Source organism: Oxyura jamaicensis, chromosome 3 (genome assembly GCF_011077185.1).
Source record: "Oxyura jamaicensis isolate SHBP4307 breed ruddy duck chromosome 3, BPBGC_Ojam_1.0, whole genome shotgun sequence".
NCBI lineage: Eukaryota > Metazoa > Chordata > Aves > Anseriformes > Anatidae > Oxyura > Oxyura jamaicensis.
Genome location: NC_048895.1, coordinates 57,462,076 through 57,477,983, shown reverse-complemented (window position 1 = coordinate 57,477,983; position 15,908 = coordinate 57,462,076). Strand labels below are relative to the sequence as shown.

The 15,908-nt window shown below is 35.6% G+C and overlaps 1 protein-coding gene across 16 annotated transcripts in view; it reads right to left on the bottom strand.

The window, feature by feature from the left end:
- Nucleotides 1-15,908, bottom strand: part of REPS1 (RALBP1 associated Eps domain containing 1) — a 65,391-nt gene that overhangs the window by 23,732 nt on the left and 25,751 nt on the right. For 15 of the 16 annotated variants that reach the window (XM_035320891.1, XM_035320905.1, XM_035320902.1 and 12 more), the window contains exons 4-8: nt 13,273-13,426; nt 6,903-7,030; nt 6,272-6,434; nt 5,898-5,961; nt 4,856-5,010 (exon numbers count right to left, since the gene is read on the bottom strand). In XM_035320891.1, coding sequence (XP_035176782.1) covers nt 4,856-5,010; nt 5,898-5,961; nt 6,272-6,434; nt 6,903-7,030; nt 13,273-13,426 — 664 coding nt within the window. The remainder of the gene's footprint in view (nt 1-4,855; nt 5,011-5,897; nt 5,962-6,271; nt 6,435-6,902; nt 7,031-13,272; nt 13,427-15,908) is intronic. The other variant, XM_035320899.1, reaches the window with a different exon arrangement.

Sequence of the window (15,908 nt, the reverse complement as noted above, 5' to 3'; positions counted from 1 at the left end):
AGATGACATTGTGGCCACTGTACACAACATTAATATACTAAATTCAACATATACGAGTAGTAATGTTTTAGAAATACATATTTCTACTACTAATCTTAAATGCAAGGTTAAAAAATTAACGGCTGAAAACTGCTGAAGAAATTTACAGATACCTACATGAAAAAATAAGACATTTGAAAAAAATTTGAGTACAGCTAATGAGACAAAAAGCATGACAGATTCTCCATTAAAAATGATCCAGAAGCATCAAATTAATTCACATGCTGTATTTTGTTAAAAACTGTACTTTTTAATAAAAGACAAATGTTTTTAATTAGGAATGATATAATTATGAAATACGCTTTTAGCCTTAAAAGCATCCCGTAGAAATTAAATACTCTTGCAAAAAAATAAGTCTGTTTTCTGTTATTGAGGAAGGCATCTGAGTGACAAAATATTAACTACAGAAGAACTAAATTTAGTTTATTTTCCTTAAAAAGAAGTGTCATTGTTGCAACAGCCTAAACAAAAAAACAATTTACAGAAAAACAAAACCTGCTCTGGGTTTTGTAAAGGATTGTTAGCTCTAATAAACAGAGATAAAATTGAGTTTAAAGGAAAATATCAGTGTTAATTTTCACAATAGATGCTAGACTAGTTTTCATTTCAGCTGCATATCATAAATTCCATCAAGACAGATGCTATCAACAGCACTCAATTCTTAAAATAAATGTTTAATGACTTGGAGAGAAGTATCTGCACAATTTTCTGACTTCATACTCTTCATTGCAGTTTTCTTCTACAGGTAGTTTTTACGCTGACACATCTGACTCATTCTGAAAAGCTGACATTACCTATTTATAAATACCACCACACAATGTTATATCTTAAGTGAAGCTGCTGCAATCCACATAGTTCTTTTAAATGTATGATCCAATTCAAAATACTAAAACCATTCAAATGCATTGCAGAATCGCCACATTATTCTAAGAATTTAACACACTTAATTTCTCTCCCTGGTCAGCATAAAGATCATAGAATCACAGAATGATTTGGGTTGCTAAGGAACTTGAACACCTAATTGGGGGCCCGCCCCCCCCCCCCATCACAGACAGGGATGCTACCTACTAGATCACATTGCTCAAAGCCCCATCCAGCCTGGCCTTCAACACTTGCAACCCAAGCCATTAAGCCATTCTACGCTCACAGAGCCATGCTCATAGAAGCCATTCTATGCTTCTATGCTTCCAACCCAAGCCATTCTATGATCTATGATGGGGCATTCACAGCTTCTCTGGGCAACCTGTTCCAGTGTCTCACCCTCTGAGTAAAGAATTTTTTCCAAATATCTAATCTAAACCTACCTTTTTCTTAGTTTAAAGCCATTTCTCCTTGTCCTATAACTACACTCCCTGACAGAGTCACTCCCCACCTTTCCTGTAGGCTCTCTTTAGGCACTGGAAGGCCACTGTAAGGTCTCCCCAGAGCCCTCTCTTCTCCTTGCTGAACAACCCCAACTCCCTCATCCTGTCTTCATAAGAGAGGTGCTCCAGCCCCTTGATCATCTTTGTGGCTCTCTTCTGGACTTCTTCTAATACTTCCATGCCCTTCTTGTGCTGGGGGCCCCAAAGCTGAATGCACACTCCAGCTGGTGCCTCACAAGAGCAGAAGAGGGGGAGAATCATCTCCCTTGCCCTGCTGGCCATGCTCTTTTTGACGCAGCCCAGGGTATGGTTGGCTATCTGGGCTGCAAGTGCATGTTGCCAGCCTATGTTGAGCTTCTCATCAACCAACAACTCTAAGTCCTTTTCCTCAGGGCTGCTCTCAATCCATTCTCTGCCCAGCCTGTGTTTGTGCCTGGGATTGCCCCAACCCAGATGCAAGACCTTGGTCTTGGCTTTGTTGCAGCTCCTGAGGTTCACACAGGCCCACCTCTCAAGCATGTCCAGGGCCCTGCAGTTGGCATTCCTTCCGTCCAGCATGTTGACTGCACCACACAGCTTGATGTCATTGACAAACTTCCTGAGGTGCACTCAATCCCACTGTCCATGTTGCTGACAAAGATGTTAAACATCTTTGTTCCAGCTCCAACCTCTGAGGAACACCAATTGATACTGATCTCCATTTGGACACTGCCATCAACCCCAACTCTTTGAGTGCGACCATACAGCCAATTCCTTACCGACTGAGTGGTCCATCCATTAAATTCATGTCTCTCCAATTTAGAGATAAGGACATTGTGTGGGGTATCACCACCTCCTTTAAAAATTGTTTTTAAAATTCTGCAGGGGAATAGTGCTATACCACACAAAATTAAAATGGAAAGATACAGCAAGTTTCAGGTGCAGAGCTGAAGCTTCCACACTTCCAGCGTGGCAGATGAAGGAAAAGTTTCTAACAAAAAAAAGTAAATAATGGTACTGTTAACACATTGAAAAAGTTTAAAACTGATATAAAAGAAAGTGAAAAGCAATTCACTTTCTTGAACTGTCTGGTATGGTATTGTTGCTTCAGTCAGCAGAACATGATCACTAACACAATTTCTTTCTTTGAGAAAATTGTTATCCCATCAAAAAATGCAGTCAAAAAGTTATTTCAGTACCACAGAGTTCCTATTTCTAAAGTGGCTGTGGAAGTGAGCTTTTATTGAAATACAGCTTTTTATGGGAAAAATATTAAGAAATTTAACTGGTTGATCTTTCTAAGCTTCATTTATAGTCTTCGGGGCAAACACAATATACACAGTAACCTGCACTTAGATATATTACTAAATTTTAATTGTAAATTAATAGATTACAGGAATACAGATTTGAACTGCTGCAACTGCAAGTGATGTTACAGCTAAGTCAGTAACTTCTCCTAAAATATTTAACCTGCAAGTTCTGGTGATAAATCCACGTCAATTGCTAGAAAAGATTAGCTATTTCCAACACTGGTGGCCCAAATATAGTAGAAATACACTTAACTGTATAAAACTTAACAAGTTTGCAAGTCTCTTTTCATTGTTGCCATTAAAAACATCAGCAGAATCAAGTATCAGTTGGATTTTATTTTTAGCACAGCTTACACAGCATAGTAACCTTTCAATATTCACCAAAATAACTTCCCTTTAATATAAAAGGAAAAACATTTTTACTCCTTCTAAAAGGAGTTTTTCCTCAAATTTAAAGACTACTTCGTACTTCATAAAAATAAGTACAAGTTTTAACAAAGCTGCCTGTAAAATAACATACACAACTTCTTGGTTTATGTACAATATATAGTTTCTAGACAACTTCAGTTATATGACAAAACTCTCAAAATTGGCTATGCCAATGAAAGTAGTGGAAGGCCAGATATATATGTAGATATTTTTATAACAATATTCTTTTGTTATTCCATATCCTATCAAGATGTTGCTTGGCAATCACCTTGACACAAAAATAGAGTGGGTAGTTTTTAGACATTTGCTAGACCTTCACCCAATTAATTGTAGATTTTTCTTACACAAGTCTTCGCCATAGTAACGTGCTCACTCATACTGAGAACACTACGTTTGCTGCTGACTGCAGCTGAGAGGCTGAGGAGCTGAGCTACTCCCACAAAACATGGTTTAATTATTAAAGCATAGGTAGCAAGAGCCACTGTATCTAGTTTAAGAACTCATCGATAATTGCCAGGTTAAAAATCTCTGAAATCTGACAAACACAGTAGGAAGGGACCCCCCTTTGAAACGTTTAGTAAAAAGAAAGCCCTAGAAAACACTGATACCTGTACAATACCTACAGTATAACCTGACTTTCCAAAGCAAAAGACTGATTAATTTTTTCTTAGCCAATAAATTTCACTTTTTAAAAAAGCAATACAAATATAGAAGTCATCAGTAGTGAATATTACCTAAAAACACCTTTCATCTGAATACAAGATCATAAGCAATAGTAAAGTAAAAAGGCTACAAGTTTTATTACCTATTACCTATATTCAAAGCCTCACCATCAAGAATGGTAAGAATGGAATTTTGAGGAATCATCTGAAGTTAATTTTAACACAAATTATTTCAAGTTCTACAAAGATTCAGTATTCAAATCAAGTATAGTATTTATGAAGTAGATTATAAATACTCAGCTTCATTTATCTGTTTTAAAACAAAAATGGAAGACTGCCAAAACCAGCCGGTTTTTAAATAGCACATTTACATGGGATAGTAGTTTGCTTTTCAGTGATGCTTCCACTTTGCTTTCCAAGTGTTTTAGGTAAATATTAACAAGCTGAACTCATACATTCAATGGTTTATCTGGGAGCAACCAAATTTAAAGGACTATGGCACAGAAAAACTAGTTGTGAGGGCAATGGAGGATAAATTCTGTTGTTTAGTCAAGAGTAGGATTCAAATATCCGTGCTATTTGATCCTGTACTTTTAAACTAGCCTACTGTCCTACCCCTAGCATTGAATCTCAGAATATTTTTAAAGTACCTTCAAGACTTCGAAAACTCATGCCCTATTTTCAGAAATTTGGGCAAAGTGTATTTATTTGAAACCAAGTTTGAAGTACATTTGGATTGGGAATTTGGAATACAATGGTGACCATGAATAAATCTATACTGTGATAATCTTGTTTTCCTTAAACCACCTATAAAGAACACAGGCTGCATTTCCAAATGAGACCATATGTATACTATTCTTAAATAGCATCTCCATGTAGAAAAATATATATGTGCTTGGATTACTTCTGAGCACTGATTAAGATTTCTAAAAATTGCACAAGGATTCACTTTTCACCAAGCACAGCAAAATGCTCACTCACTCAACAAACCTTTAAGTGTCTGCTGATATAATATAACCTTAACTATGACATCAATTGCAAATACCAAAATTTGTGCTGAAACATGTCTTACCCGTTGAGTCTTCCAAATCAATCAGTTTGGGCATTAAACTTTCAGGTAACTTTTCTGGCAAATCATATCCGTTCTTCCTAGCAACTACCAGATGAAACGCAGCACAGAACTCATCCAATGTCAGTGCACCGTCTTTATCAAAATCCGAGAGTTCCCTAAAAAGGAAAACTTAGTATAAACACAACAAAATTTCTTAAGTTTATTTCCAAATTACAAACTTTTGTTGTGCTACTTGGATGATCAAAGAATGCAGCCTGTAGTTTATTTACCCTATTAAGCACTCGATATTAGTGCTACATGCTTTATTCTTCAAAGAAGGTGAGCTTCTATCAAGTGACGTTTCTTAGAAGTTAAATATATTTAAACCTACTTATTTCTCTCCATTTTGGTTTGGTTTTTACTCATTTCCCTGCATTTAAGACAGTACTACACGACGTTATTGGTCTCAGATTTCTGGTACACTAAAGCACTTTCTTAAAGTGCCTAGAAATGATACTGCTGAGGTAACATGATTTGTTTTTCAATAGGAAAAAATGAATTATAAATCATTACACTGCTTGAAAGACTAAATCTGTCAAGGTAAGCCATTTAATGATAGAATGCAATGATGCAGCATACATTCTAGAATACAATAAAAGACAAGATCTGCATCACGTCAAAGATGACTTGATTATAAAGTACCACTAATTGCGTTAAAAAATATCTGCATCTGTACGTTTAAATAAAACATACTGAGACTCAAAGAAATATGGGATTAAGAAATTCATTATTTGTATTTAAATACATCATTAACAATATAAAATGTCAAAGTACTCCTTACTCTGAAGGGCTTGAAATTTATTCACAAGCTAAAAAATGCCTTTTTAGTAGTGTCAGGCTAGATCCATTGAAGCCCACTACAATAATATTTGCATAAATGTAAGACTGAACTTGCTGGAGTAATAGTGAAATGTTACTTAACGCCTAGTAAACAGAAAATTAGGTAACTGATTGCCAGGTAGCTGTGATCTTTCAAAATAATCTCAATATGCATTACACTTACCAAATATGAGAAAGTTCAAGAATAGGTAGTTTTGATTTAGTGAAAAATTCTTTAGCTGCAGATCCTGAAAAATTACAATAACAATTTTTAATATCTGAACCAAGTTAAATAATTAGAAGATTTGCAGATTTATGGTCAAGGAGATAAGCTACTTGGCAAAGGTTTGGGGAAAAAACAGAACTTATTTCTAGAATTGAAACAAAAAAGGCACACTGGTTTCAAGTCCTTTCTTGAATTACACTGCAGTTTACTAGGAAGTTATCAGTAAAACGCAGAACTTTCTTTGGAATGGTATGCAAACCTAGAGTACCCAACAAAGTCTTTGTAACAGAACTACTGCACCCACAATTATATTTTTTTAAAGAGTAACTTACCTGGTATAAATCCATTTAGATCAGGTTGAATGGTTTTAAACTGATTAACATAATACTGCCTTTGTTCATCAGTTATTTTCCAGGGGTCATCATAACTACTTGATTGCCTACGAATTTCATTGGTTGTTGTAGCTGATGCTACAGTTCGTACTGTTGTCTGGTCCTGAAATGAAATATTTTTCCTCAGTATTATCTACCTAAAGTGTTCCTATGAATTCTGAACTTCTTGCCTTCAAAAAGTAAAGCACAGTTAAATCTCACAGTATTTTAAAAACTACAAGAAACTATCAACAGATTGCATCTACAGGATAGTGACAGGGTATTTTTGCACATGGATATGCATGGGTAGGAATGATTGCTGGTATGTAAGCAAAAAAAAAAAGCACAGCACGTTTGCAAAGAAGCTAAGCACAAATAATTCAAAGTTGTAACTGCTGACACTTCTAAGATTAGTAACTTCCAGTTAAATCACTCCAAATGAGGTCAACTCAATTTAAATAAGTATTTGTTGGGTATATAGCATTGAACAGACTACAGCACAGCTACATAGTAAACATCTGCAGTGAAAAATATGAAAAAAGGATTGCAACAATCTGAATGAAGCAAATTAAATACCAATAAAGTGTCACACCTGGACAGAAGCAGGATGCATGGCTAAAAGAGCACTGGTTGGTGGGGTATCTGCAAAACTGACCCAATTTTCTTGGTGAGGTGGTGGTGAATGGCCAGACCATATGGGATCACTAGAAGTAGATGAGCCTGAAAGTAGAAGAAACATTTATTTCAGAACACAACCCTGAAAAACTGTCTAAGAACTACAGATAGGGAAAACAGTGAAAAAAGCCTGAAAAACAGGCTCCTGTCAGGAAGACACGCTTTGAGAATGGTGAAGAAAACTAAATCCAAATTATACCAAGGTGAAAGAGTTTATCTCCTGACAACTCTTGTAGATTTCTACATTAGGTGAACTTAGATTTGTACTAAAAATATAGAAGCGATGAACAAATTTATTGGATGTGTATAAAATTTAAATTGGGTTTCATATACTTAATAATTCTTGAATAATACTCAAAGTTTTAACTTAATTGAAATGAGCTCCTGTATGGACAGTTGTTTAAAAGTGGCAAGTGATCTCAGCACACCACTTATTTTAAACTTCTGTTTTTATGGTTATAGTTCATCTTTCAAAACCACAGCCTTTGAATTTCCTCCTAATCTCACACTTTTCATCACATAAAGCTTAGAAATTATTTTAAAAAAAATTAACTCAGCTACTTAAAAGCAGTCTAGTTTATAAAAGGCATACTGATGACATCTGCAGTGTATTAAGTAACTGGAACACAGTAACTGTCATTCACCCAGTGCCTTGTTATAAGCTACTTCTTAAATACTGCTGTTAGAACAATGATTAAAATTATTATTATTAAAACAATGATGAAGCAAACCTTAAAAGATTTGGCCATCTACTGTTCTGTGTACAAGGAACTCAGAGAAGAGGGAAAATGAACCATTTAGAAGGCTAGAAGAATTCCAGGACTCCTTTCAACTCCTCAGTTCTTAAAAGAAATGCTGAACTCCTTAAATCTAAACAGCAGTTGTGGAACTGAATACTTTACTCTTCTTGAATAAGAAAATGATTTCTCTTGAAATGTTTTATTTCAAGAAGAATGTAAATAGGAACTTGTCTCCTCTATAGAAGCAGATTCCCTTTTAAGAGGCAGGCCAACTTTTTGTGACTTTTTATAAGCAAACCACACAACCCACAAACAAAAAGTATGTTAATGACACAACTGCCACTAAGATCCAAATTGAAGCAATAAAACCCCAAAATGTATTCTCAAGAAACTGACAAACTATTGCTAGAATAATCCATGTTCATATAGGCTATTTATTCCGTGAAGCCAACAGTTTCAGGTTCTTGGAGGTTGAAAACACTACAGGTACACAACCTGTAGTAAGCAGCAAAGGAAATCTGAAAATCAGTGAGGCACACTTAGGGCTAACACCTTGAGTAACAGTAATGCTGCTAGTATACAAAGCTGCTAATTAATATTTGACAGTATGTAGTTACTTTTTAGTTCCACAAAGGACCTTTTTCTAACAAAGTAATGAGAAAAATGGTTAAAACCAGGTTGTATATTGTTCTCCAATATGTAACAGCCATAATTGTACATAACACATTTAACCTCACATTACAAAGAGGAAAAATGGAGAAAGATATAAAATTTTTGGAAGAGATAAATCAAATATACAAAACTTAAAGGTTATGTTATTTCTGATTTTCAACAAGATAATGAAATAGAACCCCCCCCCCGGTTTTTTTTTAAATGGGCTTTCCTAGGATAAAGAGCCACTATTAACTAACTTGTCCACTACCGTGCCTCCACTTCTGAATGCTCCCTATTTTACCTGGAGCTTCTAGTGACTAGCCCAAATTCCTGAGAATAAAGGCAATGCATTTGAACATTCTTTTTGCCTTGCTGTTTTTCAGTAGCTAGCCTAACTCTAAAGCTTTAGAAAGAAGCATGCAGGAAAGCTCAATTTCTATCCACCTACTCTCTCTCAGTATAGCGCTAACAGACAAGATTCAGGCAAATCCTTCCCATCTCTCCAATGAAAATGGAGATGGCTCCAAGTTTACTTCTGGTAAAATGAAAATGGCTCCAAGTTTACTTCTGGTAAAACTGCTTTCCTCTTCCCTGCCTAGCAGCCACTGACATGGTTATCACTAAGCTTGTATGTTTCCTCCTACCTTTATTTCTTTTCCTCCTACCTTTATTTCTTCCAACAGTTTTAGTACTGTTCAATCTGTACCCCTCTTTGCATTGCACCTTTTCCAAAGCAGTACTGTCATAGAAATGGGGACACCAGTAGCACCAAATTGTCTTAACTTCCAAGTACTTCACACACATTATTCCTTTCTCTCTGTTCAAATCTTCCAAGGACACTCTTGTTCTGCTGTTCTAGCTATGCTGATTTTTTAGGGGACAGACATCCTATGTCTTTTAGGACACTGAAAAGAAGACTGCCAGTAACTGTGGGCACCTAGACACACATTCATGAGCCAGTAGATCTCAATCATCAAAAACTACATCTATTTCACACTTGAATTAGAAAAAAAATCACTCCCCAGTTTCTCAAACTACAAATCCAGACTGGGAACACTGGTAGAAGAGAAGGTGGAAAAAACTGAGTCATAGGGAAGACTCAGTCAGTACTTATGATCTGTAAAACAAATGAAGAAATAAAACTTCAAAACTGTCTGCTTCTATCAGAGAACACCATCAGAAGCACTGTGAATAGAGCATATGCCTAACACTGATTATCAGATCAGGACAAGCTAGAAGTCTTAATACAATGTTTACTATGAAGACATAACTTGAATTCCTGTGGCTGCTCTATATTCTTCTCCTATAGCTTGAATACCAACACTTTTGGAAAGTGATCTGATTTCCCTTAGGAGAAAAGTTACCCCTTCACTTTAGACTGTTTTTTATGTTTATAGTTTATCTGGATAAGAAGTAGCTTATACTTTTCAGTAAGATATGTCAATGGGGATTTTCTTTTGAGAACTAATTTTTCAAGTAGTTTTGCAAACTAGCTCTCCTTACCACTTATTTGTGAAGAAACAAAACCAGGTGAGTACAATAATGAAGTGCTGTAGAGCTCCTCCCTCCCTGAATAACTACACCTGTAACAAGGCCAAGTATCAGTAATTACTCAAGTATCAAGTAGGAGACAAAGGACCATATAGTGCCCTGCAAGCTCCATAAATTCAAGCAATAGATATCCTCAACTTCTGTCCACAAAGTTTCCTGATTGCTGATTTCACTAGCTGTATCAAAATCACTCCCAACAAGGAAAACAAGTTAGAATGGCTTGGGGCTGCAAATTCTCATACATATTCAAACATTGAAATAAAGCTTTCACGTAATGCCAAAGAAAGCTAGCAGAGACCCTATGACTAAACAGAAGACATTTTTTGAGTAGTTGAAAATGATTATTTGGATATTATACCAACACAAATGCTCAGCTCTGTCTTCAGTCCAAACTACAAGATGATCAAACCTAAAAATAAATTCTAGTCCCATGACACGTCACTTAACCATTTGAATTTGGGCATGCAGAAGGGGTGCTTTCTCCCAGGCGTATCAGAGTCAGTATCCTTCTAGATGCTAAAGCTAGAATGCAAAATCAGCTGAATTTAACTGAATTTATTCCTCTTCTGTAATTCTAGAAGCAGGAGGGTCCTACCTCACATTCAATTCTGTTTCTGTATGTAGTGGATTTGGCTGGGATGGAGTTATAGCAGCTAATACAGTTCTATGTTTTAAATTTGTGACCAGAACAATAGTGAATCAGTGTTTCAGCTATGACTGAACAGTGTTTAAAGAGCATCAAAACTTTGTTTCTCTCTGCCCCCGCCTCAGTGAATAGACTGGGGAATGTGCAAGGGGCTGGGAGGGGATACAACCAGGCAGATGACCCAGACTAACCAGAGATATTCCACACCACATAGCACCATGCTCAGCAATAAAACATGAAAAGGCTGGGGTAGTTTAGCAGTCAGACATTTTTGCTTGGGAACATTAACATAATTTTGAACAGCTTTACCTTAACAAATGTGAATCAGACACCTGGAAGACTTGATAGCCTCAGGTTTTAATAGAACTGACTAACATTTAAGGATGAGACCTAAACTAACCATAAACTTTACTTCCCACGGGTGACTTGTGTCTGTCACCAAACTTCATTCCTGATGTTAAAGTAAAATACATCTTTTAGGGTCCACCTTAACAAAAAGGTCTTGAACAAAGATGGTAACAAACCTTAACTTATGATTTTAGATCACTTGTGTAAACTCACTGAGCTAGTCATGACAGTGCCTCAGATTCCAGCTCCTTATGAAGAATCACTATCATAACTGACAGGAACCAATTTTCTTCCTCAAGAAATTAAGAACTTCAGCTCTAAGTGTTGCTTGATACTACTGATACTAGACTATGTGTACGGTCAATTAATGACAATTGAGTCATTATCTATTAATTTATTGTACACCTGATTTGATACAGAAATTAGTACTCAATTTTCTTCATGGTGGGAATATGACGATGCACTGAATTGTCTTTATTATGCACAGGTCATAATATTTATTTGAACACACCTTTCTTCAAATGGAAAGTATGCTTCAAATTTTGTCTGATTAAAGGCAACATGCTATTATTAGACCCATCAGAAATATTTTCACACGTGAGGATCCATGCTTTCAGTTGACAACCCCACCACTATTCTCAAACAGTATTTCACAAACTACGAAATACAAGCAGAGACCTGGGTTCTTACTTTTCTTGGATCACAGGTGAAATGACATAGTCCTTACTCAACTCCTAGTGAAATAAAGTAGCTGCAAGTTACCTGATTTCTCAGCAACATTTTACATCAGAATCAAGATGAGATTGCAACACTGTTTTTAAGGAAAGCAACCAACAGTTCTACACCTAAACATAGGTTCTACACCTAAACATCAGAACTCTCGTTTTTCTACACAATCATATCTTTAAAATCCAGTGAATGAGGATGACAATTTTTATTAAATATATGGAAATTCCCTCTATCCTTAGCACTGGCAGAACAAACAATCTTTCTTTAACAGCGTCTCTGTATTACTTTAAACACACTAAACACACTATGGATATGTTTCAGTACGGAATATAAAATCAGCATATGCTGAACTAATTCAGAAAGTTTTTCAAACTTCTGAAAAAAGATTCAATAGACATCATAGGGGAAGCACTGGCAAACTGAAGCGTTAACATAATATTATAACTTTATTTTGAAGGGCAATATTGAACACTTCATATAGTAGTAGTTTCCATGCTTCCTTGTAGTCCTTGACTGCCTAAGTTTGATAGCTTCTTTCTAACTTCTATTTCAAGCTTGCAAGAAAAGCAACTAAACTTTGCAAAGGAAGAGATATCAAGAAACTGCTGAAAAAAAATCGCAAACAGTATGCTTAAATGGCTGGACTAAAGCCCAAAGATACTAATAACATTTATTTTTGATTCTAAATTGAGTATTATTTACTATTAAGTTCCAGCCAAACAGTGACAAACCTGTTCATAAAACCCATTTCACTTCTAAATGTCCACGAAAATAAGTTTTATTTCTTTATTCAACCAATTCTAACAACTTAATACCTGGTCCTCTATGGATGCTTATAACTATGGAGTAAGGATAAACTGAAAGATCAGTTAGAATATCAAGGCTGAAATAACCAACCAACGACAGTTCAACCTGAAATCACAGCCTACAAAATGCAACGATTATTTATGAGTATCAAAATGAAATCTGAATTAGAATTACTACACCGTTCCCAAATGCAAGTCTAACAGATATCAGAAAATAAAACAGAGCTTCTTCAAATTTGAGATACTAAGGGAAAAATCTTTTTCAGAGCACAAAAATACAAACAACAGTGAGGGTCTTCATGTTAAACGAAGAACATGAAAGGATGAAAACTTCAGACAAAAAACAAACGATTCTATTTTGACACATCTGAGATACAGTAGCTTCAGTCATGCTTACGTGAACTTTAAAGGAAGCAAAAAGAGAGTTAGTTGTTCTGACAAGTCACCTCATCTACCAGAAACATAATTCAAACAAAATACATTATCTGCCTCTTTCCTTGAGCTCCCACATTTCTGGGTATATTGATGGTTCCTATCAGTGAGGTGTCAACTTCTTATTATAACTTTCCACCTTCATCTTCTCCCTCCCTCCAAACTCCATTTCCCATACCGTGCTGAGAAATGGATCTGCCATATACAAGAGGCCACAAATTCCATAATGCTGACACCAACATGAAGGTTTGAATCTACAATGAAGTTTCCAGAACTGGAAAACATAAAGATAAATTGCTCTAAACTCAGTTACTTAATATACTTATTTCAGAATTTCACAACTTTGTGCTACAGCTGAAGCATAACAGAAGACATTTATACCTGGTTGTGCTTCACTAAATGGAGCCCAAAAAGGCCCAGGTCCAGCAAGAGGTCGTTCATTATTCCCTCCGCTGGGATGGCGGCTGTGCTTCCTCCATGTATGTGGAGAGGTTGGTGGGGATTGCTGTGGTGAAACAACTGGAGATGTGGACTCCTAATAAAACAAAGGAATCTTTTAAGTTTTGTACTGTATAACTAAATACATAAAAGCCTATCTAAAACTGTAACTTCTAGAAACAATCATCACTACAGTTAAAATATACTCTGTGAAAATTTTAGTACTTATCAAAATGAGGAAACAGATGTCAGGTACTGTACAACTCGCACTGGAAACGTTCATTACAAATACACGTTATCTACCATATTCTTAATCTGCCATTCTTAAGACAATAGCAACGCCAAGTTAAATGACTTAGTTTCAAAAGGAAACTCTCACAAGACTCACTTTCACTTGTGATAGAAGTTACATCTGAACCCAGGTCTCAAAAGGGTTGCTTACTATGCAACCTATCGTTACACCTAAATTTTATCAAATGATTCACAATCCAAATTTCTTCTAAAGAAAAAAACACGTATTTTTTTCCCCAAAGAATAATGCCATTTATGATATACTTCTCTGCTATTCAACCTAAGGTAGTTGTCTTAATTTTAAGGTTCAAGCTTTTCTTTAATACCATATTGTACTATTTCCACCACACAAACAGACATGAAAATAGAATCATGTGTAATTTTTAATTGAGATCAGTTCTCACAAGACATCCAGATAACCATATAATTCAATTTTGAAGTAAAATATGATGGAAAAGTAGTTTAAATTGTACAAAGTATTTATATCATAGAATAATTTCCTTGCTAATTTTTAAGTTCGTTTGCTATACCTTCCAACTCTAGCTAAACGATAATAGCGAAAACAAGCACAAGAAGGCAAAGCTTAAGCTCCAAATTTCCTAATAAGTAAAAACAAAGCTACGGCATCTCAAAAGTTGTTTCAGCAGTAGACAAAAATATCTGTTTGATACTCTCTCACCTGAATATATTATAAGGTATAGTCTTTATTTACCTTTCCAGTTCACCCACAAGGCACAGAGAGTAACACACCCTCTGTAAATAAGTTTTCAAGCATTTACTAACACACTTGAATGTGTGCTATCCCATAACGTGTTAGTTTCAAAGACAGCTATCCAAATAAACTGAAAGCCACTAGAATATATCCAGAAAGGAGCTTCCTATCAAATGCTAACACACTATGGGGGACCAACAGCCAGATCGACTGTAGGTTTCCACACAATTATTCCCAAAACATTGTCTACTTTGCCAAAAATGCAAAGGCCATTCTGCTTTTTAACAATATTACCTCTGTAAAAATCTAAGTCAATCAGAAAGTGCCATAAACCAGCATTTCTTCAATCAAGGTACATACTACAACTACACATATCCTAACAAAAGTTTTAAGGCCATGATAACAAGATTAGTTTCTGATGTGCTGATGCAGATTCTCTCTCACTTTTCATCTCTGATTTCTGTATTTCCTTGGATACAGGGTCAGCATGGCTGATTCTGCAACAGAGATTTTATGAAGTCCTAACCACTAAGTCAAATTTCTTTAAACAAGTTCCTATACCAGATGACTTTCAACATTTCATTCCAAGTATTTAAATGGATGCCCATGTGTGTTTGCAAACAGTGTTACAAAGCAGCTGAGAGCAGTACTAAGTCACTTAAATTTTTAATGCATAAACCATCCAATTACACAACTATTTTCCACAGTATCTCTACCAGTGAAGATTTTTATTGCAGTTACTTGCCCTTCTGAAATTTGCCTGAAGTTGTCTCTTAGCAACTTACTTGGCAAGATATTTATTTCAGATGGTAGTATATTTTTGCTCTTACAGGTTACATGGGAGAAAGATGGGAAAGAATTTTCCAGTATTCTTATCTAGGTAAGTCAGATGGTCCAAACAGACACAGAAGAAACCCTGAAGTAGACAAATGTAGGATTGTCTACCTAAAGGAAAACCACCCACTACTTCTAGTGACTGAATGTGAACATTAACTCTTGACACAGTCCCCATGAAGCAGCCTTGTCCTAAGGAACCTGACAACTGTCACGATTGAATAAGACTTTGACTGGTGCTTAAGCTATAAATTGTAAATGATCCCCAACTTCAAGTCTTCTAACACTTTCCATAAAATTTTGTAAGATTTTTTTTGTCAGATCATGAAAAGCACAGAGGCCTAACAGTTAACTTTGTTCTCACCATTCATGTCAATGTTATATTAAAAACCTAAACATTTACAGATTTCCCACAACTAATTTGGAGCTTCAGCTTACAGACTTCAAAATCATTAAATAGAAAAACAAACAAACAAACAAACAAACAAACAAAAAAAAAGAAAAAACAAATAATTCTGATGTTAAAAAGCTTCTAGAAGAAGGACTTGACACATCTTCAGCTTCCTCATTATGAGACATTCCCAAAACATTTTAGATCAATTTTGCAAGGCACAAGTGTGCTCTCCTGTGCAATCTCAGTCCCTTTCAAACCACTCCTCACATTCATTGAGCTAACTTATTAGAAGCTTAAAACAGCTAAATGCCTTTTATAAATATTTTAATATTTACATAAAAAATGGTT